Genomic DNA, 21,835 nt, shown 5'->3' with positions numbered 1-21,835 from the left:
TGGGTTGAGAAAATACTGATGGGGATGGCTAAACTCTCTCTTCCTGTGCACTGTAGTCCCAGTCTCAATCAAGCCAGAACACACCTCTTGTGCTGACCAAGGGGACATCCCTGGGCAAAATGTAACATGTAGTTAAGTTCTTAGACTTTCCATATATGTTACTATCTATAGTTAAGATCAATCAGTTCAACCTAATGAAAAAATTAAGTAGTTGGAACATTTTATCATGAGTACCTGAATACCTGTTTCCAAAGCAGTTTTGTATTTGATGAGCTGCCTTAATAAGATGAATAACATAGATGAGTGGAAAGATCCTAGCATTCTTTTTCCAAAGTGATTTCCAATGAGTTCAGTGGGACATTTCCTAATAATTGTGCTTAGGATTGTAGCCATTGAACAGATGGTATCACTTACCAAAGATGAACTAAAGGAGTTTTCTTATCTGGTGTGCATCAAGTTCCATATACCACTTTCTGTTTAACATAGTTTCTGTTTAATATTTCATTAATGAAGTATGTGGTATTGTAAAATAACTGAATTTGGGAGTCAAATCAGTGTATTTTGGTTGTTGCAAATTAATGGACAGATTCTAAACAATATGGATTATAACTAGGGTTGCCAAGCTCCAGGTGGGGCCTTGAGATCTCCTAGAATTGGTTCCCCTGGAGAAAATGGCTGCTTTGGAGGGTGGACTCCATGGCATTATACTCTACTGAGGTTCCACTCCTCCCCATACCCTCCCCTCCCTATGCTGCACCTCCACATTTCCAGGTATTTCTCAACCCAAGATTGGCATCCCTAGTGGTAATCCAGTTGGCCTGTGTTTTCTTTACTTACAGTCCAGGGGGCAGTGATACTGGCTGAGCTGCTTTCGGCACTGAAACGTTCACTTGCTCGAACTCTTGTTATCATAGTGAGCCTGGGATATGGGATAGTCAAGTGAGTGTCTCTGAAGTTTCATGCATTGTAATTCTGTGTTGTTAAAGAAGTTAAATGTTATTGTTTTCATATTGATCCATTTTGAAGCTGCATTCTTAATACTGTAATTAACAAGCCTCTTGAATTGACATACCTGTGTTTTTAAAAAAATCAAATAGGAGTCTTGTGGCACCTTAAAGACTAACAAGTATTCCAGTATACGTTTTGTGACCAAGAGCCTACTTTGTCAGATGCAATGAGTGGATCTTCACTATGCAATGCATAAAATGAATGAACAGTGATGATCCACTTATTGTATCTGAAGAAATGGGCTCTATTCACATAAGCTCCTGCTGGAATTAAAAAAAATGTTAGATTTGTAAAAGTGCTACAAGACTTTGTTTATTTTTGCTATGTTTTCCAATAGTTTATTCCCACTGAAGATACGTACTGGTATGCTTTCTTTTGTTCTTTTTGATAGTAAGCCAAGGAAAAAGGATAAAACCAAAACATGCTGTGAGTTGCCCTTGTGTATGTTGCATTTTTTTAGGATTAGAAAATACAAAGGATTTGTGTATCATAATATTTTTATAATAATGTACCTATTTAGACTGAAGTGTTCTGGCTGTTGGTACTGACTTTGTTTTGAAACTTCTTATGTTCTTTCCATTACAGACCTCGTCTTGGAGTGACCCTGCACAAAGTAGTTGTGGCTGGAGCCCTCTATTTATTATTTTCTGGCATGGAAGGTGTCCTCAGAGTCACAGGGGTTAGTAATCATTTACTGGAATTCCCAACTTGCAGTCATAGCTGCTGTTGATTCTACTATGCTGTCAATCCATCATCTAGAATACTTTGAATTTGACTGAACTGCCTTTTTGCTATTCATCTGACCACCACCTTTTCTGCTAAAAGAGGTTCAAAGTGTATCTGTTTGCTCTTTTGAAATGTATAGACTAATCATGCAAATCAGAGTTTAAGATTATATTTTGTGTCTGATCCTAGTTTGACTCTTGTTGTCTCCATTTTTCATAAGAACATAAGAAGACCCCTGCTGGATCAGACCAGTGGTCCATCTAGTCTAGTATCCTGTCTCACTCAGTGGCCAGCCAGTTCCTCTGGAGGGACAACAACAGTGCATAAAGGCTGAGGCCTACCCTTGATGTTGTCTCCTGGCACTGGGGTTCAGAGGTTTAGTGCCTCTTAATGTGGAGGTTCCCTTTAGTCATCATGGCTAGTAGCCACTGATAGACTTCTCCTCCATGAATCTATCTGATCCCCTTTTAAAGCTGTCTGTGGCTGTGACCATTACTACATCCTCTGGCAGCAAATTCTGCATTTTAATCACTCTCTGTGTAAAGTAGTATTTCCTTTTGCCTGTCCTGAATCTACTGCCCATCAGCCTCATTGGATGCCCTTGAGTTCTAGTATTTTGGGAGAGGGGAAAAAGTTGTCTTTGACAACTCTCTCCACCCCATGCATAATTTTATAAACCTCTATCATGTCCCCTCCTTAGTCATCTCTTTTCTAAACTGAAGAGTCCCAGACTCTTCAGCCTTTCCTCATAGGCAAGGTGCTCCAACCCCCTAATCATCTTGGTTGCCCTCCTCTGTACTTTTTCCAGCTCAGCTATGTCTTTTTGGAGATACAGGTCACACATACTAAATAATCCACTTTCAATCCACTTTCCAACTGCATTTTGCCAGTTCACACAGTAAAAATCCAGTTGGAAAGTGCACTGAAAGTGGATTATTTAGTGTGTGTGACTGCAGCCAACATCTAGAACTTTACACAGAATTCCTAATGAGGCCAAACCATAGATCTATACAGGAGCATTATAATATTCACCATTTTATGTTCAGTCCCTTTCCTAGTAATCCCTTATATAGAGTGTCTTTTTCACCACTGCAGCACTCTGGGTTGACACTTTCATTGAGCTATCCACTATGACCGCAAAATATTTTTCCCTCTCAGTCTCAGCAAGTTCAGACCCCATTAGCCTATACTTGCACACTGGGACAAAAAAATTCCAACTTCATCACCTTACACTTACCAACATTGAACTTCATTTGCCACATTGTCGCCCACTTACCCAGTTTGTGGCATTCCTCCTAGAGCTCTTCACAGCCATCCTTGGTTTTCACCATCCTGAATAGTTTTGTGTTATATGCAAAGTTGGCCACTACACTGCTCACCTCTAGTTCCAGATTATTTATCACTTAGTTAAATAGTACTGGGCCCCAATACTGATCCCTGTGGGATCTCCACTGCTTACATACCTCCACTGTGAGAACTGTCTGTTTATTCCTACTCTTTGTTTCTTGTCATTTAACCAATTTTAATCCATAAGAGAGCCCGTCCTCTTATGCCATGACTGCTAAGCTTACTCATGAGTGAGGTACCTTGTCAAAAGCCTTTTGAAAGGCCAAGTATATAATGTCTGCCAGTTCACCGTTGTCTACATGCTTGCTCACTTTCTCAAAGAACTCCTAAAGGATGGTGAGGCAGGACTTCGGTTTGCTGAAGCCATGCTGATTTTCCCTCAGCAGGCTTTGTTCCCCTGTGTGCCTAATAATTTCATCTTTGATTACAGTTTCTACTAATTTGCCTGGGACAGACAGACAGGTTGAGTGTCCTCTAATTTCCTGGTTCTCCTCTGGGCCCCCTTTTAAAATGGGTGTCACATTTGCTACTTTCCAGTCTTCTGGTACAGTGGATGAATTTAGTGATTGGTTACATATACAGTTTAGTAGATCAACCATCTCACATTTGATTTCACTAAAAACTTTTGAGTATATGCCATCAGGAGCTGTAGATTTATTGGTTTTTAATTTTCCCATAGTTCTAGAGCTTCATCTCTCATTGCCTCAATTTGGCTCAGTTCTTCAGACTCCCTTCCTGAAAATAGTGGCTGTGGCATGTGTATATGCTACACACTTTCCACAGTGAACACAAAAGGGAAAAAAATATTTAGCATCTCTTTCATCTCCCTATCTTCCTTTAGCAGTCCCTTTAATCTTTGGTCATCCAATAGCCCAACTGCTTCTTTGGCTGGTTTCTTGCTCTGGATAGATTTAAAGAATGTTTCGGTGTTTTTAGCAACCTGCTCCTCAAATTCTCTTTTTGCATGCCTGATGATTGAACTATATTTCTTTTGCCAAAGCCCGTGGGCCCTTCTGTTTAATTCATTGGGGCAGACCTCCCACTTTTAAAAAGAAGCCTCTTTATTTTTTGTAGCTTCCTTGACTTGCATTGTAACCATGCAGGCATTCTTTTAGACTTGGCAGTGTCTTTCGTAACCTGTGGAATGTCTTCTATCTGGGCTTCAATTAGTATGGTTTTAAATAGCTTCCAAGAATTCTCTAGGGATTTGACTTTCTTTTGTTTCCCTTTCAGTTTCCTTTTAACTATTTTCCTCATTTTTGTAAAGTCCCCTCTTTTGAAATCAAATGTTACAGTTTTTGACTTTAGGGGTAACTTTCCCATTGACCTGAATGCTGAACTTCATATCATTGTGGTCACAGTTTCCAACTGGTACAATAACATCTCTCACCAGATCTTTAACCTACTCAAAACCAAATCCAAGATCACTACCCTTCTGGTTGGCTCTGTGACCATCTGTTCCAGTGCACAGACATTTATGATGTCTAAGGGTAGTTGAAGTCTTCCGGTATTATTGCATGTGCTTTACTCACCTCCCTTATTTTCTTCTCCATCTCAAGTTCAGCCTTGAAGGTTTGATCAGGTGGGTGATAGTACACCCCTTTTTAAGTGACCCTCAGGGCTCAGGATTTCTACCATATCAATTCTGTTAGGAAGTTAAGTTTTCTAACTTACTTGATTCTATGCCCTCTTTGATGTACAACACCTCCAACCATCCTGTCCCTCCCTGTCCTGTCTATAGAGCCTATACCCAGGAGTGACTGTATCATAGATTTCCCCCATTCCACCATGTTTCTGAGATACCTACTATATCTAAATAGTCATTGAGCACCAAACACTCCAGCTCCACCATCTTGGCTCAGAGACATCTAACATTGGCATATAGACACCTGTAAAGTGCTTCGGTCTCCAGCATTCCTTGCCTCCCTTGGCCCCTTTTGTCTCCACACATGGTCCTCCATCATCCTACCCTCACTTCCAAGTTATGTTATGCTCCTGTCAATGTTACCCTGAGTTTTTACACAATCATCCCTTCGGATTGATTTGTCCCAAACTGTAGGCTTCCCGGATCCTGTCAGCTTTCCTCCTGGGATTTGTTTAAAAGCTGCTGTGCTACCTTTTTGATATTAATTGCCAGCAGCATGGTTCCCTTTCGGTTCAAGCGAAGCCCATCTCTTTTGCACAGGTTCAGCTTGTCCCAGAAAGTTCCTCAGTGCCTAACAAATCTAAACCCTTCCTCCTGGCACCACTTTCTCATCCACACATTGAGACCCCTGATCTGTGCCTGTCTAGCTGGTCCTGCACATGGAATTGGCAGCACTTCTGAGAATGCTGCCTTTGAGGCTCTGGCCTTTAACTTTCTGCCCAGTAACCTAATTTTTTTCCTCCAGGATCACATGACTCCATTTCCCAATGTCATTGGTGCCAACATGCCCTATGACTGCTGACTCCCCCACAGCGCTATCTATCAACCTATCTAGACAGTGCGTAGTGTCCACACAGTGTTTGCACCAGGCAGGCAAGTCACCATGTAGTCAAAACGCCTGTCACAGACCCCACTTTTCTATATTCCTAATAATCAAATCACCCACTACCAAAAGCCTGCCTTCCCTGAACCACAGAGAGGAGATTGGTCCATCACCCAAGGAAGGGTTTCCTTCTAAAGGATCACATCCCTCAGACTGATGTCCTCTGACCTTGAGACTCTCAGTCTCCGCAACAGCAGAAGAGTTGTCAGCACAGGACTGTTCCGGTAAGTCCCTGAAGTTCTTGTCCCTAGACCACTGTCCCTGCCTCAGCTTCACCAGGTTAGCAACCCTAGCCTTAAGGGAATGAACCCTAGCCTTAAGGGAATGCTCTCTGAGAGTCAAGAACTCCATGCACTGATCACACACCCATGATTTCTGCCCAGTGAGTGGCAACTCCTGAAAAACACTGGATAGCCCCCACTCCCCTGCTGGCTTTCTACCTTGGTGTGCATGTGTTCACATGCACGCAGACACAAACACACACATCAAAAGATGAAGTATGTGTTCAGGTGGTCCTTTTTCTGTTGGTAAAGATTTTGTTACAATTCTTGTTGCCTCTTGAACAGCTGTGCAGCTGTACTTCTGCCATGTGCAAAATCACAGCTGCACCTCTAAAAAGGGACCAGCAACCGGATGCAAAGGTTTGTAGGCAATGTAAACTGTGTTGTGTGGAATGGAAGTGATCTAACTTACAGTACAGAAGTACCTTCAGTCTGCAGTACATCAAGAGAAATTTAGAGGATATTTCTTTCACAGTGGATTTTAGCAAATGCCTGTAATATTACTAAAACCAAAAACTACCATAGATTTTCATGTGGTAAAATGTCTGCTTTCGGTTTTAAACAGTTATATCCTGTTGGAAATCATTTTTGGTAACCTGAAAGTATAGCATACTATAAAAATATCCTACTACTAGGACTGTAAACTTTATATGTATGTTACAATTTTATAAACCTGTATGGGCCAGTTTATATTTGCCTGTGTTCTCATGGCTATGGTTATCCCTTGGAGAGTGCTTGCATGATACTTGTTCTTCCCATCTTTGATATCAGAAGCTATAGGGACTATTGCTCCTCACAGATCCTGATCCTTGTTGAATAATGGCTGTTTTCATTACACCTTGTATTTTAGTAAATATAATTCTCACTTTGGTACTTTTTCAGTTTTTTCATGGCTTTATGGCTGTGGTAGCTAACTTCGGGCTGTCTGTCATTGACTCCTGTATTATTTATTGGATATCCTTTCTGAAGTTTCACAGTGTGATTTTAATGTATGAACAACAAAAAAAGTTCTAATGTGGCTGAGAAATTTCTCTTACAGATGCAAAGAGAGGAAAAGGCCAGTTAAATTGCCTTGGATTCATTCCCGCGCCCCCCAGCATGATCCCTACCCATTTGTATTAATTTGCTTTTAGGGCCTAGTACCAGCTTATTGGAGCCGCGGTGGCTCAGAGGTTAAGATGCTGAGCTGCAGACCGTGAGGTCTGTAGTTCGGCAGTTCGAGACCCTAGTGCCGCGTGAGGGAGTGACCTCCCGTCTCTGGCCCCAGTTCCTGCCAACCTAGCAGTTTGAAAGCAAGAAATTGCAAGTAGATAAATAGGTACCGCTTCGGTGGGAAGGTAACAGCATTCTGTGCACCTTGGCGTTTAGTCATACCAGCCACATGACCATGGAAATGTCTTCGGATAGCGCTGGCTCTTCGGCTTGGAAACAGAGATGAGTACTGCCCCCTAGAGTCGGATTCAACTTGCTTTCAAGCAAGGAAAACCTTTACATTACCATTCTATGCTTGAATTAGAATAAATGGCAACACTCACCACTACGAGGGCTAATAATCTGCAGGCCCAGACAGAGAAATGTAAATTTCAGTGAGTTGAAGATCTGAACTATTCATTGCTGAAGCTCCATTGTTTTCAATTTAAGAATTCTTTACTTTTCCTGGATTGTGTTCTTTGTGACTGTTGTATTTTAGTTGGATGCAGATTTCTACAATTCAGGCTTTCTTTGTTTAAGGGTGTATTGAGACTGAATAATAACCAGCATGTGTGTTTTCCTTGCCTGCACTATTTCAGAATAATCTGAGGAGTAGGGGTATCTGCAGTAGAATCTGGGCTCTAATATGGCAACAGACATGAGCCTGGTAATTTGTATCAAGAGGCCATTGTATGAAAACATCATAACTTGCTCTAGTAGGATGTTTTGTCTCCATACGTGTACTCTGGTTGTAGGCCAAAAGAAAAAGTAACTATAGAAGACAAAGTAACAAACCGTGCAAAAATACTAAATCAATAAGAATATCTTAAGTAATATATATTATGTTAAGAACAATGTGAACCTATATAGCAACAAAATTACTATTGATAACCTTAGTACAAAGATACTTGTACTAAGGTTATCAGTAGTAATTTTGTTGCTATATAGATTCATTGTTATTAACATAATATAAGATATTCTTATTGATTTAGTATTTTTTGCATGATGTGTTACTTTGTCTTCTATAGTTATCATTCCACCGTCGTCCTAAAAGAAAAAGTAGCCAACTTCTGGAATGTTTCCATGCAAAAAAAAGGTGTTGATTCTGCCCCCTTCCAGTGCACAGGCTTACCTCCCCAACCCTAGGTGCTTTTCTCCCCTCCGACCTAACTTCTAGTACTGCAGCTTGGCTGCACAGAAAGGTGCCTGCATGTACAGGCTGTGGGAGGGGGGAGTAGCAGGTATAAGGAAGGTTTATTCCCATAACTCAAAAAGCCCTTTTTTCTAAACATCAGAGCTTCTCCCCTTGGTCTATACACAGTTAAGGCAGACCTTTAAATGAAGGGCAGATGTTTAAATGGATGCTGCTGCTTGATCAAGTGTAGTTTGGCCTTCGTGTTTCCATGAATGAGAATAAATAGTTCAGTAGCGTTCTTACCAGGTAGAGTGGGTGAACAGCACTCTTGAGCACTAATAGAGCCAAGCCTGGTGCTTTGTTTGGCAGAAGATATCCTAAAATGGGAAGAGTATAGAGAAGATTAGCAGAGTAGAACCCAAAGCTCCAAGCCAAGGTATTTTAATTCTGAAATCCAGAGTTAAATCACTTAGAATTTTACTTGCTCCAAAAAACATGGACATTAGAAGTTAAGGCTACAACCTTAACTTCCATGCTGTACAGTGAGTACAGACAATGCATGCCTTAAAGCTGAGGCGCCATACAGCTACAGTTTATTGTTAGCTATATTTGCTCTTTTAGATTTTATTTCAAAAGTGGCATTATATTCTTATATAATTGGCATTATATTCTTATATACTCATTCTTATTAAACATTTGTATATTATGGAACCAATTTTAGTGTTGCAGCCTCTACCTGCAGAATATGAAAATAAAGACTAGAAGAGCAAGGGAAGTAGTCCCATGATGCCTAAACAGTAAGCAGTCATACATTGGAAGGCAGTGCTGCTCACAGGGTGCAGATGATAAAGTGGCAGCCTTAATTTTACTGTTTATTTCCATGTTGCTTGGAGCATGAGAGGAAATGTATGTACCTTCAACTGCAGGTTTACAATTTTTTAGCATGTGCTTGATTCTTTTTAAAAAGGAAAATAACATAATTATAGTTATGGGGCAGCATTTTCTCACCCCCCCCCTTTGTTTTCTGCAGAAGGTAAACAACATAATATCACTCCTTGACAAAATTAATACAATATCTATTGTTTAAAAGTCCTTTAAAACAAGCCCATTGTATATTGGAAACCCAATTTTTTTTTTTAAAAAAAAGATTGATTGCATCGTGTGCTTAGTTGCACAATACAAAGATAACAGCAAGAAAATTTTTTAAAAATATATCTGTTTAAAGAAAAACTCTTCCTTTACTCCCTCTACCTCTCTTAGTCTCTCTCTCTCTCTCGGGATTGCACTTCTAAATAACTGGTTCTGCTATTGTGCCTCAGGCTGCCTCGTCTTTATTCAGTTGGGCAAGTAGCTGCCATTTTTCTTTTGGGAAGGTATTTTGTAGAGAAGTCTTATTATTGAACATGCATGTGCTCATAACTTGCCCATACTTCAGTGAGTAAATTATGAAGTTTCAAAGTTCCAATGCACAGTAGATTTTCATTAAGCAAGTAAGTGCAAGACCCTTGGCATGTTAATGAATTTTGACTGATGAGACAAATAAATCATCTTGGTTTTATGATGAACAGTATTTTCAGGCATTATAATGGCAGATTATGCAGCTACTTCTGTGGCTATTTGATGGCTGAGAATGAATGTGAGTTACCAGAACTGCAGGGTTGCCAGGGCCCTCAGAGGAGCCAGCGGGGGATGGGGGGGGTTCACTTACTGGGAGTAGGAGGGAATGCCAGAGATTTATGCAATGTGCCTATATGACTCGGAAGTGATGTAGACAAGTCGGGAGGGGGTGCTCTGGTTTTGGGGCTAAACTCTATGGTAGAATTTACTTAGCTATATTTGCTCTTTTAGATTTTATTTCAAAAGTGGCATTATATTCTTATATACTCATTCTTATTAAACATAGAGTTTTGCCCAAAAACCAGAGTGCTGCTCCCCAACATGCCTAGGCATATCAGATTAATTTCTGGCATTCTTCCTTTGGGGGGTCGTGATCCCCCCCCACTGGTCAGCTGCCTGGCAGCAGAAAGGTGGGGGCTGAAAGCAGGAGACCCCTGCCCTCACCAGGGGGACTGCCATCCCTACAGAACTGGTAGCTTTGAGCTTTTCTGCAGATATACTCTTGATTGGCTTGATTCTAACCTCTTGCTTCATTGAAGAAAGAAAAGGCATATTACACCTTTGGGGGCTGTGTTCATTATTTCTGATTGTAAGAGAATAACTGGCAACTGGGTGCTTATGTCTTGTATCTCGCTTCCAATCTCCCTTGATCTCAATGCTTTTTTTCTCTTTGTCTCTCTAGGCACAGAGTGATCTTGCCTCCTTGGCTTTTATTCCGCTGGCTTTCCTAGATACTGCCCTGTGCTGGTGGATATCCTTCACTGGCTTTTTTGGTAGAGTGCTAATTTCTTTGGAGTTGGGTTTTTATAGTGGGTCACATTCTACTGTACTTGTTTTACCAGATTTATAGATTTTACTTTACAATCACAATGATTTAAGACTGCAATCCTAAGTACACCTGTGAGGTTGGAAGCCCCATTGAATTCAGTAGGATTTACTTCTGAATAAAAAAATGTTTGGTGTCACCATGCATGCCACAGTTAACCTGACTGTACTTTCACAACATTTGTGTGGCAAATTTGGTGAAGTTACTCCTGGATGTAACCTCTGGAGATTACCTTGCTCCTCAAGTTCAATGATGTCATTGGGTTCTAATTGGTAATGTGGTCTTACTGTACCTTTCTGCTTCAGGAAGAGTTTTGTAGTGGTAGAATGAATAGTTCTCACACTTTTGATAATCAGCCTTCTGAAGGAAACCCAAGAAATAACATATTTTTCTTGTGGCATAACTCTGTTTTTGGCCCCCCCGTGGAAGGTTCTGGAAATTGATTCCATGATGTGCTCTATGTTGAAATTATAAAGTTTGGGAACAGATCACCACATGGATACCCTGATTGTATGGAGTGGCTTCACACCACTGCTGCATATTTCCTGGATATAGAGTGGTCATGCACTTTCAAATATAACTGCTTTTGGAGGAGCATCACACAGAAGTATTTTTAGCATCATCCAAATTAGTGCTGTAATATTTGACCCAGTCCTGGGAGAATGTGTTTATGGAAGCACAATATAAAAATACTGGGTGATCTTCCCACTGATATTTAATAGTCCTGTGTTGGTAAGCTACTGTAACATATTCCTGTGGAATGCCACTGTCTGGGTGTATGCCCATGTACTCAGTTAAGCTTGTTGTTTTTTCTTGACTTACCATACATATTCATCAGTTTGACTCAGACAATGAAACTGCTAAAACTTCGGAGAAATGTTGTGAAGCTCTCTCTCTACCAGCATTTCACCAACACTCTCATCTTGGCAATAGCAGGTGAGCTTTAGACATCACCATGTGGTGGCCTTTGAAGAATTGGGGTGTTTGTGTGGGATAAATGGATGAGAAAATTGCTCGCTGACCTAGATAATCTTCTGCAGGATGCTATAAACTCTTAGAGGCTTAAACACGTCAGTTCCTACCTTTTCTCTGTGTTTACTTTTTTTAACTGACCCGCAACATTCTAAGTCTTTTGGAGGGCACTTTTCAGGCATAATAGTGGTAGAATGTAAGAACTAATGGACCTTAGCTATACACCCGCTTCAGCATTTGGGTCCTGATTAGGTTGGGGTTTTTTGGTGGGTGAGGTATGTCTTTTATTTAAAAACTAGTATTTTTCTGCATACCCAGGGAGTCTTTGAGCATGAAGAAACCCCACCCTTGTCTATGGGTGCCCCTACTGTCCTACTAATCAAGTGAATGATCCCCCCCATGAATATTTCAGTGTTTTATCTGACACTCTGAGCCAGATAGTCTTTTGGTATATCTGTCATTTCAGTTTTTATTCTGCTGGTACATGACTTTTTAGCATCATCTTTTGCTGTCAGTTCAAAGGCCGTATACTTAATTGAAAATGTTAAAAAAGCCAGAGTGGTTACAGTAAAGCAAACAATGAAAAGTTGAAGCTTCCTGATTTGGTGATTCTTGCCATGTTGTCCTGGACAAACTTCTCCTATTGTTTAAGTAAATAAAACTCTAATAAGAGTCAAGTTTATGTGCCACTGAATGCATCTGGTAAACTGACTGAGAGACTGTGAGAACCCATTGGGTTCTGTAAAAGGAGTTATAATTTTCAATATTTTCTGTTTGTTTTAGAAGAATAAGAAACAAAGTGTTCCATAGTTTGTATGTTATGTTAGTGTACGGTTAGAGAAGTGTAAACTCATGACTGCAAACCCAGTTGTGTGCCTTCTGGGCTATGAGTCCCATGGTTATAGATTAGTTAAAATATCCTTTTTGAAGGGGGATAGGTATAGGTCACATGATACCCCAATCTTGCAGAAGCTAAGCAAGTTTTGAGTCTGATTAGTATCAAGATTGGAGAGTTTATGGAAATCCTACTTGAGCTGGTTTGAGCTCCATGATTGAAAAGGTGGGTTCTAAACTATGGTAATTAAAATAAAAAGTATCAGAAGTCCTACAGCTCAGTTTGACCAGCTAAGCTTTTATCAATTTTTTTTAAACCATCAGCATCTGTTGTTTTTATCATCTGGACCACTGTGAAATTCAGGCTAGTAAATTGTCAGTCGGTAAGTTGGATTTATTTTTTAAAAAATATATTAAGAGTGTCCACAAAATGGGTTGGATCCGGACTCAATTGGCAGTTTCCACCTATAACCCCTTCTTGCTGCAGGCTGCCTCTGAATTCATTCCTCAGGGTTCCTGTATCCCCCAGAAGCAGCATTTTGTAGAAATCAGTGGGCTGGGGGGGGGGGGGGGAGGAAACAATTTCTTCCAATGTAGTATTTTGTTTTTGCTTCATAAGTGGGAGGTAAGAATTACAGATGAATTTACTGCAATTTCTACCTTGATACTTCTGGAAAATGGTTGTTTTTACCTATAGAAGATGGGTTCTTTCTCTCTTTGCATATTTCACATTTCTTTTAAATAGGATTGGCAGGAGCTGTGGGTGGATGATGCCATCTGGCGACTTTTGTTTTCAATGATTCTTTTTGTCATCATGGTTCTTTGGAGGCCATCAGCCAACAACCAAAGGTATAGAATTCTGTATGTATATTTTAAAGTTAATTAGTGAAAACAGTTGCAACAGTCATTTTGCACTTCCTGGTAATTTTTGGTATCCAGTAAAAAAAAATTCCTGTTTAGAGCCTGTGACCACCTAGATTCCTTTTAAGCTGCGCCAAGCTGTGCTGGCGCACCAATTTCCCCAGGCCAGCGCAGCAATTGTTACCACAGCGCAGGAGCGAGAGGTTCCCTTCCCAATGGCCATGCAGCACAGATCCATTTGCTCAGGCAGCACAGAAACACAGCAGTATGCTTTGTGTTTCCTAATCTGGGCTGGCCCTGCCTCCCCTCAGCTGCAGTTTGCTTGCCCTGTGAAAAGGGCACTCCTACCCTCCCCGGCAGCCCTCTGCCTCGTGCTCCTGGAGATACCCTGGCCCAGAAGGAGGACTGCTCTGTTGCCCAGCTTCTGCCCTTCCTGAGGTGAGCTGCCTGGTTGTTTGTTTTGTCTTGGGGCGGGGAGTTGGGCTCAGCAGTGTGCTAGAGGCGATCTGGTGGCTTCTGGTGCTTTGCAAAGTGACTCTCTGTGTACTTAAGCCTGCAAAATTAGTTGGAAAAGGTGTGTGTGGGGAAGCCAGGCTCAGCAGCCTGCTAGAGGCAATCTGGTGGCTTCTGGTGCTTTGCGAAGTGACTCTCTGTGCCCTTAAGCCAGCAAAGTTAATTGGAAAAGTGTGGGGGGCAGCTGGGCTCAGCAGCATGCTAGAGGTGATCTGGTGGCTTCTGGTGCTTTCCAAAGTGACTCCCTGTGCACTTAAGCCTGCAAAGTTAGTTGAAAAAGTGTGTGGGGAGGGGAGCCAAGCTCAGCAGCCTGCTAGAGGCAATCTGGTGGCTTCTGGTGCTTTGCGAAGTGACTCTCTGTGCCCTTAAGCCTGTAAAGTTAGTCGGAAAAGGTGGTGGTGGGGAGCCGGGCTCAGCAGCATACTAGAGGCGATCTGGTGGCTTCTGGTGGTTTGCAAAGTGACTCTCTGTGCACTTAAGCCAGCAAAGTTAATTGGAAAAGTGTGGGGGGAAGCTGGGCTCAGCAGCATGCTAGAGGTGATCTGATGGCTTCTGGTGCTTTGCAAAGTGACTCTCTGTGCACCTAAGCCGGCAAAGTTAGTTGGAAAAGGGGTGGGGAGCCGGGCTCAGCAGCATGCTAGAGGTGATCTGGTGGCTTCTGGTGCTTTCCAAAGTGACTCCCTGTGCACTTAAGCCTGCAAAGTTAGTTGAAAAAGTGTGTGGGGAGGGGAGCCAAGCTCAGCAGCCTGCTAGAGGCAATCTGGTGGCTTCTGGTGCTTTGCGAAGTGACTCTCTGTGCCCTTAAGCCTGTAAAGTTAGTCGGAAAAGGTGGTGGTGGGGAGCCGGGCTCAGCAGCATACTAGAGGCGATCTGGTGGCTTCTGGTGGTTTGCAAAGTGACTCTCTGTGCACTTAAGCCTGAAAAGTTAGTTGGAAAAGTGGGGGGGGGGGAAGCTGGGCTCAGCAGAGTGCTAGAGGCGATTTGGTGGCTTCTGGTGCTTTGCGAAGTGACTCTCTGTGCACTTAAGCCTGCAAAGTTAGTTGGAAGAGGTGGGGGAGGGAGCCGGGCTCAGTAGCCTACTAGAGGTGATCTGGTGGCTTCTGGTGCTTTGCAAAGTGACTCTCTGTGCCCTTAAGCCTGCAAAGTTAGTTGGAAAAGGTGTGGGGGGGAGCCAGGCTCAGCAGCCTGCTAGAGGCGATCTGGTGGCTTCTGGTGTTTTGCAAAGTGACTCTCTGTGCCCTTAAGCCTGGGAGGTTAAGTAATACAAATATGTTTCATATAAATACAAATACGTTTACTATAAATATATGGCTTGTAATACAAATGATAATAGTTTATATGTTTGTATGTTTGTACACTTTAATAATTTTTTTTAATGTCGGCCCGCTCACAGTTTTAACGCTAGGACCCCTTTTGGCTCACAGGGTAAAATTTCTGCTCACGAGACTGCATACCTTAGAGGGAACATTGGTGACCACCATTACACATAATAAATGTTGAAAGAAGGCCTAAAGGAAACTAATTTGTATTTAAATGTTTGAATTGGCAGAGCAGCCATTTGTTACCCTTCATATTTTACTTTGTCTTTTTAAAAGATTTGCTTTTTCACCATTGGCTGAGGAAGATGAAGATGATGAACAGAAGGAGCCAATGCTGAAAGAAAGCTTTGGTAAGAAGAAAATCCTTATACCAGAAGTTCCCCACCTTTTTAAGTGTGCGAGCACAAAAAGTGTGCCGCCACAAAATGGCTGCCACAGCTTACCTTCAGTCAAACAGTGAAGACTCTTGTGCTTTGATGGCAGCTGCTGCCGAAGGAAGATTTCAAAAAATCCACATAGTCAATCAGAAGCCAATCAGAAAGCCCACCCACTTTCTAAAAATACTTGGTGAGAGCCAAGAAAGGTGTCAGCAGCGCCATGGGTTATCACGTTGGGGAAAGTTTTATTTTCAGTGCTACTCCACCATCCTGTGTATGGCAGAGGTATTAGAAAACAAGTTGAAAACAAAATTGGATCCTAAGGATCTATTCTGCCAACTGTGGCACTTTCTCTGACTCAGCAGGGTCCTCCCTTCATCATGTGAAGTTGTGGGAAGTGTCAATTTTAATCATCTTCCAAACTTAATTTTCTGACGTATTGCAAAGGGATTTGTCCTCCATTTATTAAGAAGACATTTTGTGTAAAGATGGAGCAGGTCAAAATATTACTCCTTCATATTTGTCATTTAATTTCACACACAATTTTTATTTATACTTTTGTTCCTCTGACTCCATGTGCCTGTGGTAGTCAGGCAGGCTGTGGGCTTCATTGTGCACTGAGTGGATGAAGAAGAGCTATAGCTCCTCCACGTTTTGCCTGGTAGGGCCTCCATTTAGCCATTTAAGTTGCCAGATTCATGTTTGCTCCTCTAATCAAGCAAAAGCAGCTAGGAAGACTGGGAAACCTCCTGGTGTCTACAGTAGAATATCTGGCTCAGCACAATGCATGTGCCAGGTGCGGACAACGTCCAGGCAGACGATCTGAGCCAGAGGGCATCGAAGCACCACGAATGGTCACTGAGGTGGGACTGCCTAGAAGAGGTGTTCAGCCACTTTGGATGGCGGATGCTGGACGTCTGCAATGTGATAGGCTGGGACAAATAGAATGGAGACACCACTTTCGGGAGAAACGCAGGGTCCGGCCTCATAACGACCCGGTCTGCGTAGAAGACTAAGTACGGGGAGTCACACCTCAAGGCACAAATCTCACTCTCCGTGCCAAGGTGAGTGCCACTAACAGCGCTGTCTTCCCTGAGACCAATCACATATCGGCCTTGCCAACGGCTCAAAGGGTCGTCCCATGAGCTTTGTGAGAACTAAGGACAGACTCCAAGGTGGGACATACTGCCTTAGCGGGGGATACAAGTGCAACAACCCCCTTAGGAAAGCCTTGGCCAATAGTTGGGAAAAAACTGACTTCCCTTCGATAGGGTCATGGGACGTGGAAATGGTCGCTGGGTGTACCCTTATGGACCAGTAACTCAGCCTGTCCCTAAACAACTTCGACAAGTACAATAGTATTACAGTTAATGGAGCTGTTCTTGGATCTACGGCTCGCTCCCTTACATAAGTGGCAAATCACGCCCATTTATAGCGATAGGATTTCCTCGCATTCAGGAGAATGAACGACACCGTCGCTGATGCGGTCACGGCCAGATATTCCACGCTGTTAGCTTGAAAAACGCCAGGTCGTGGTGAGCAATCCGAACGCTCTCATGTGAGAGCATGTCCTGACTGAATAGTATGGGTCTGTATTGCTGTCTCGACAGTTCCAGGAGAATCGGAAACCACGGTTGCCTCAGCCACCACGGCGCAATGAGAATAGCAGAAGTGCGGTCTTGCGCTATCTTCTGCAACACTTGGGAGATAAGTGGTATTGGTGGGAACATGTAAAAAAGACGACCTCGCCATTTGCGCAGAAACGCGTTCCCCAACGACTCGCCGGACAGGCGGCCCGTGGTGTAAAAGAGAGGAAACTTCGCATTGTCTATTGATGCGAAAGCATCCAGCATCGGCCATCCAAAGTGGCTGAACACCTCTTTTAGGCAGTCCCACTTCAGTGACCATTTGTGGTGCTTCGATGCCCTCTGGCTCAGATCATCTGCCTGGACGTTGTCCGCACCTGGCACATGCATTGTGCTGAGCCAGATATTCTGCTGTAGACACCAGGAGGTTTCCCAGTCTTCCTAGCTGCTTTTGCTTGATTAGAGGAGCAAACATGAATCTGGCGACTTAAATGGCTAAAGGGAGGCCCTACCAGGCAAAACGTGGAGGAGCTATAGCTCTTCTTCATCCACTCAGTGCACAATGAAGCCCACAGCCTGCCTGACTACCACAGGCACATGGAGTCAGAGGAACAAAAGTATAAACCTCTGCCAGGATCTCTTGAGGCGGCACAGGGCGCACAAGCGATGTGTGCTTTGGTTGTGCCAGCATAGGTGGTTGAGCGCTCGTCTGCGAACACGATCCCTTGCGCCTCACCATTGGTGAGTTTGAGGACAAACCAGCCAACACAATTGGAGTGACCATTAACTGTGCCTGGTAGCGTTCATCAGTGGCCCTGCGAGCAACTTAGGCACCTTTGATTTTGAGGGCTTTTTGCCAGAGCAAGACAGTTGTTCAAGCGATTTGTCCGCTTTCTCCTTTTGCTGCCCAGTAACGGCCACAGCAAGGTGCGCCGAATCTCCTCTCTCTAACAGCGGGGGAGGCGGCGATTGCCCCTTTCCTGCTGTCTCAGCCATTGTTGGGGCGAGGGACCACTCTAATAAAAACACTTTCAGGTGAGCCGCCCTATTCTTCCTCGTCTGGCTAGTGAACCGCAGGCAGTGGTGACAGGAGCCGGGTCTGTGTTCCTCCCCCAAGCAGCGCAAGCAACAGCTGTGGTCGTCTGTTAGGGGGATATTCGCTGCCCAGCGCAAACACCTCTTAAAATAAGGTGTGGGTCCCATAGACCGACCCATGCCCAGGTTAATGGCCGATATACGGACTGACAGTATTTACTTCGTAGATTATGTTACAGTTGAGGAGGCTTCCTCGGAGCAACGGGGAAAAACGTCTTCTCAGGAGGCGGTTAAAAACTAACTGAGTGGGGGCGGAGTCCACCGTGGCTGTTGAGCATGCTCAGATGGAGCGTGCTGCATGAGACTGTGGAGGACTCCGCACTTGGAAAGCTGTCACTAAAGCTTTTTAGGCTTCCCAATGGAGGTTTGACGTAGGCATAAAACCCCATGGTGTGTGGCCTGCACAGAGACCACGAAGAAGATGCCACCATTGTTGCAGGTCAAAGCAGGAGCAGCATGGAGAACCAGCCCTATGCACAACTCTGTTGCTCATCAGCAGTGGTCTGTCTGATAACATTGCCTCTCTTTCCTCTCCAGGAAAATTGCCTCCCCGTCCCTGAATCGGTTCACTAACTTCTGTCTTTTCTGCCCTTTTCAGTGCGTGATGGTGGGATAAAATATTGGGAATTGGCTACTTGATACTCCATTTAAATAGTCATTTGATCATTCTCTTTCTGGTGATATGGCTGAATGTGCTTTTTCTCCTCCTTGATGTCCTTTGCAGAAGGAATGAAAATGAGGAGTTCAAAACAAGAACTGAATGGAAATCCTAAAGTCCACAAAGCAGTAAGTTTGATTTTATCTGTACCATGTGGTGCAAAGAAAGCAAAGCTTGCATTGGCAGAGATGAAGGAGTTTTTAATGTGGGTGAAAACTGTATATGCAGGGTATTTTTGTTTTTCAATAAATCAGAATTTGTGACAATAAAATCTTGTGGACAGCAGTTGTACATATTTTCAAGTAGAGAAATTGTTCAGTAACCTCAGTATCTTTTTTTTAAAGCAGGAAGATGACCTGAAATGGGTAGAAGAGAATGTTCCTTCTTCCGTAACTGATGTGTAAGTACATGTAGTTGAAAAATAACAGATGTACTGGAAGCAAAAGCATTAGAAATAGATACGACAAGTGGAGACCCACAAGAAATTTGTGGGGAAGTTGCATCCCATCCCCCCCACCTTTGACCCCTTTTCTCTCCCTCCTCTCAAATGATCTTCCACCTTTTCTTTCATCCTCTCCCCTCCCCTGATAATCTTATGCCTTCTCTTTCTCCCGCCTTCCTTTTTTGTCTCAATCTCTCCCCCTCTATTTCTCCCCCCCCTTCCTGAAAATCTTATCCACCTTGCTTTCTCTCCCCCATCTCTGCCAATCTCCCCCCCATATTTCTCCCTTTCCTCCGTACCTTGACCTCTTCATTTGCAACTGAAGTCTGACTGATTAGAAACCAGGTGGGGGGGAGTTTTAAAAGGACAATGAGCCGGTGACTACAAAGGTGTGTGAGTGGGCGAGGAGGCTCCTTCTCACTCCTGTCTCTGCAGCTGCCAGCTCAGCTGTCAGTCAGATTGTGGGGAGAAGCAACATGGAAGCTGGGGAGTGGATGATCCTCCTCATCCCCTCTTGCCTCCAGTGCTGCTTCTCCCTGAAGTGTGACTAAGTAAAAAATGGGAGAAAGTTTTAAAAGGGCAGCTGAGTTGGCAGCTACAGAGACAGGGATGAGAAGGAGCCTCCTCACTCTCTTGGCACGCCTCTGTAGATGCTGCCTGCCCACTTCTTAACCAAGTTTGGAGAAAAATCTCCTTTTTCTCAGGATGGGCCCAGTCTGTGGATATAGGTATCTGCAGATTTGCCTACACTTGAGAAATACACATATAGATTTCTAGAATATGGGGAATGTTGTATTCTAATACTGGGAGGTGCAGACTTCCTTCTGGATTCTGATTGTGTGGTATTACCAGTCCAAACTGAATTATGAATCTGGTTTATAAACTGCTGCAATGATGATGGATAACTCGGTACTCTAGCCAATGTTGTTTTTGCTTATATGTGGTAAGGCATCAGTCAAGAGGGGATAAGGAATGATAGCCAATTCTGTTTTTTCTTTTTTGGTGCATTAAGCAAATATACAGGTTCTCTAACTTTGTTGTGTACTGTGGTCAGAAATGACATTTGCTAAAACATTACTTCTGTTTATACAATATTTCATATGAATAATAATCGTCAGAATTAGTTCTTGCAGTCAATATTACATGTCTTTTTTTCCTTCCCAATGCAGTGCACTCCCAGTGCTTCTGGATTCAGATGAGGTCAGTAAACAAGCCTTTAGCAACAATTCAAGTCCTGTGAGATGACAGAGAATAATTTCATTCTCTTATAAATGAAATGCTCTCAGGGTTTTAGTCAGTGCATTGGGTTACTAATAAACTCATAAATATATTCCAAGGAATTTAATGACACATGATGCATGTATAGTATTTAAATGTTACATTCTGTCTTTAAATTGTCACAGGATTTCTTTTTGTTTTCGTTGCAACAGACTAACATGGCTACTTCTCTGGAATCCTATGAGCACAGTATAAGAAAACAGAGTTGCACATGTTTAAGGTTTTTTTTTTTAAGTTGAGAATGAGGACTAACATGTTAAACCAAAGGTTTTCTGAAAAAGGAACTGAAGAGGAGAGAGATGGCACCGCTGGAATTCTGGATATAGGGGTGGAGACGGAATTCTCCATATATAGGGGTGGAGATGGAGAATGGGCAGAATTGCTTGAGGGCAGGCAACTGAGGGTAGTAGAGCATAAGGGACAAAGTTCTGAAGCAGGGATATATTGAGAGGAGATGAAATGAAATATTGGATAGGATGGAAGAAATGGAAAGCTGTTGCAGAGATTTAAGGGAGGGCACTTCATCATCTGGGTGATGAGAGAGGTAAAGGACACGTGTCTTACATAATAGTGAATGCGACAGTATGCATCCTAAACTCATAAACCAGCAGATGAAGACTTACTGTTTTGTTTGGTGTCCCCTCACTGACACTTCTTTCTGTGCATGTGTTGTAATTGGTTGTGTGATTTATTAACTGTTGTTTTTAATTGTTTTTATAATATATATAATATATAAAAAAACTGGTGCTGCAGTTTCTGAAATGGAACATGTATGGTCAGAGTGTGACTTAATATTATTTTCATCATAGTAAAGGCATTATTTGATTTCTACCCTTTATTTTTGTGTGGCAAATCTATATATCTAATAGCCAAGTTGTCCCCTCTGTGCTGATATCTAAACCTGCACATCGGTGGCACTTGGGGGGCAGGGAGATTTTCCTGGACACTTGGGGCAGTCCCCAGGTGTTGTCAGGTAGCCCTGTCATAGAGTTTTAAAAACTGTACGGGGGATATTTAAATCCCCCCCAAAAGTAAGAGCGTTCCCTGCGCATGTGCAGAGAACGCTCTGGGAACACTGTGGTGGGCTGGCAGCTGGGAGGGGAATGGGGGGGAAATCGTCAGGCCTGGCGGCTGGGAGGCGCTCAGGCCTCGCCACCGGTGCCCGCGGGGAGGAGGGGGAATCGGCAGGCCCGGCGGCTGGGAGGCAGGCCTCGCTGCCGGTGCCCACGGGGGGGGGGGGG

At 43.1% G+C, this 21,835-nt stretch overlaps 1 protein-coding gene across 2 annotated transcripts in view; it reads left to right on the top strand.

The window, feature by feature from the left end:
* The window catches only part of TMEM87A (transmembrane protein 87A), a 39,669-nt gene that overhangs the window by 14,324 nt on the left and 3,510 nt on the right, over window positions 1–21,835 (top strand). The window contains exons 10-19 of one of the 2 annotated variants that reach the window (XM_015420044.1): window positions 840–939; window positions 1,594–1,687; window positions 10,516–10,584; window positions 11,487–11,595; window positions 12,790–12,848; window positions 13,211–13,314; window positions 15,435–15,508; window positions 18,941–19,002; window positions 19,222–19,274; window positions 20,486–20,516. In XM_015420044.1, coding sequence (XP_015275530.1) covers window positions 840–939; window positions 1,594–1,687; window positions 10,516–10,584; window positions 11,487–11,595; window positions 12,790–12,848; window positions 13,211–13,314; window positions 15,435–15,508; window positions 18,941–19,002; window positions 19,222–19,274; window positions 20,486–20,516 — 755 coding nt within the window. Of the gene's footprint in view, window positions 1–839; window positions 940–1,593; window positions 1,688–10,515; window positions 10,585–11,486; window positions 11,596–12,789; window positions 12,849–13,210; window positions 13,315–15,434; window positions 15,509–18,940; window positions 19,003–19,218; window positions 19,275–20,485; window positions 20,517–21,835 lie in introns of both variants that reach the window. The other variant, XM_015420043.1, reaches the window with a different exon arrangement.

Source organism: Gekko japonicus, unplaced genomic scaffold (assembly GCF_001447785.1).
Source record: "Gekko japonicus isolate JY-2015 unplaced genomic scaffold, Gekko_japonicus_V1.1 scaffold27, whole genome shotgun sequence".
NCBI lineage: Eukaryota > Metazoa > Chordata > Lepidosauria > Squamata > Gekkonidae > Gekko > Gekko japonicus.
Note: the sequence above shows the minus strand (reverse complement) of the source record. Positions and strands in the feature narration are given on the sequence as shown.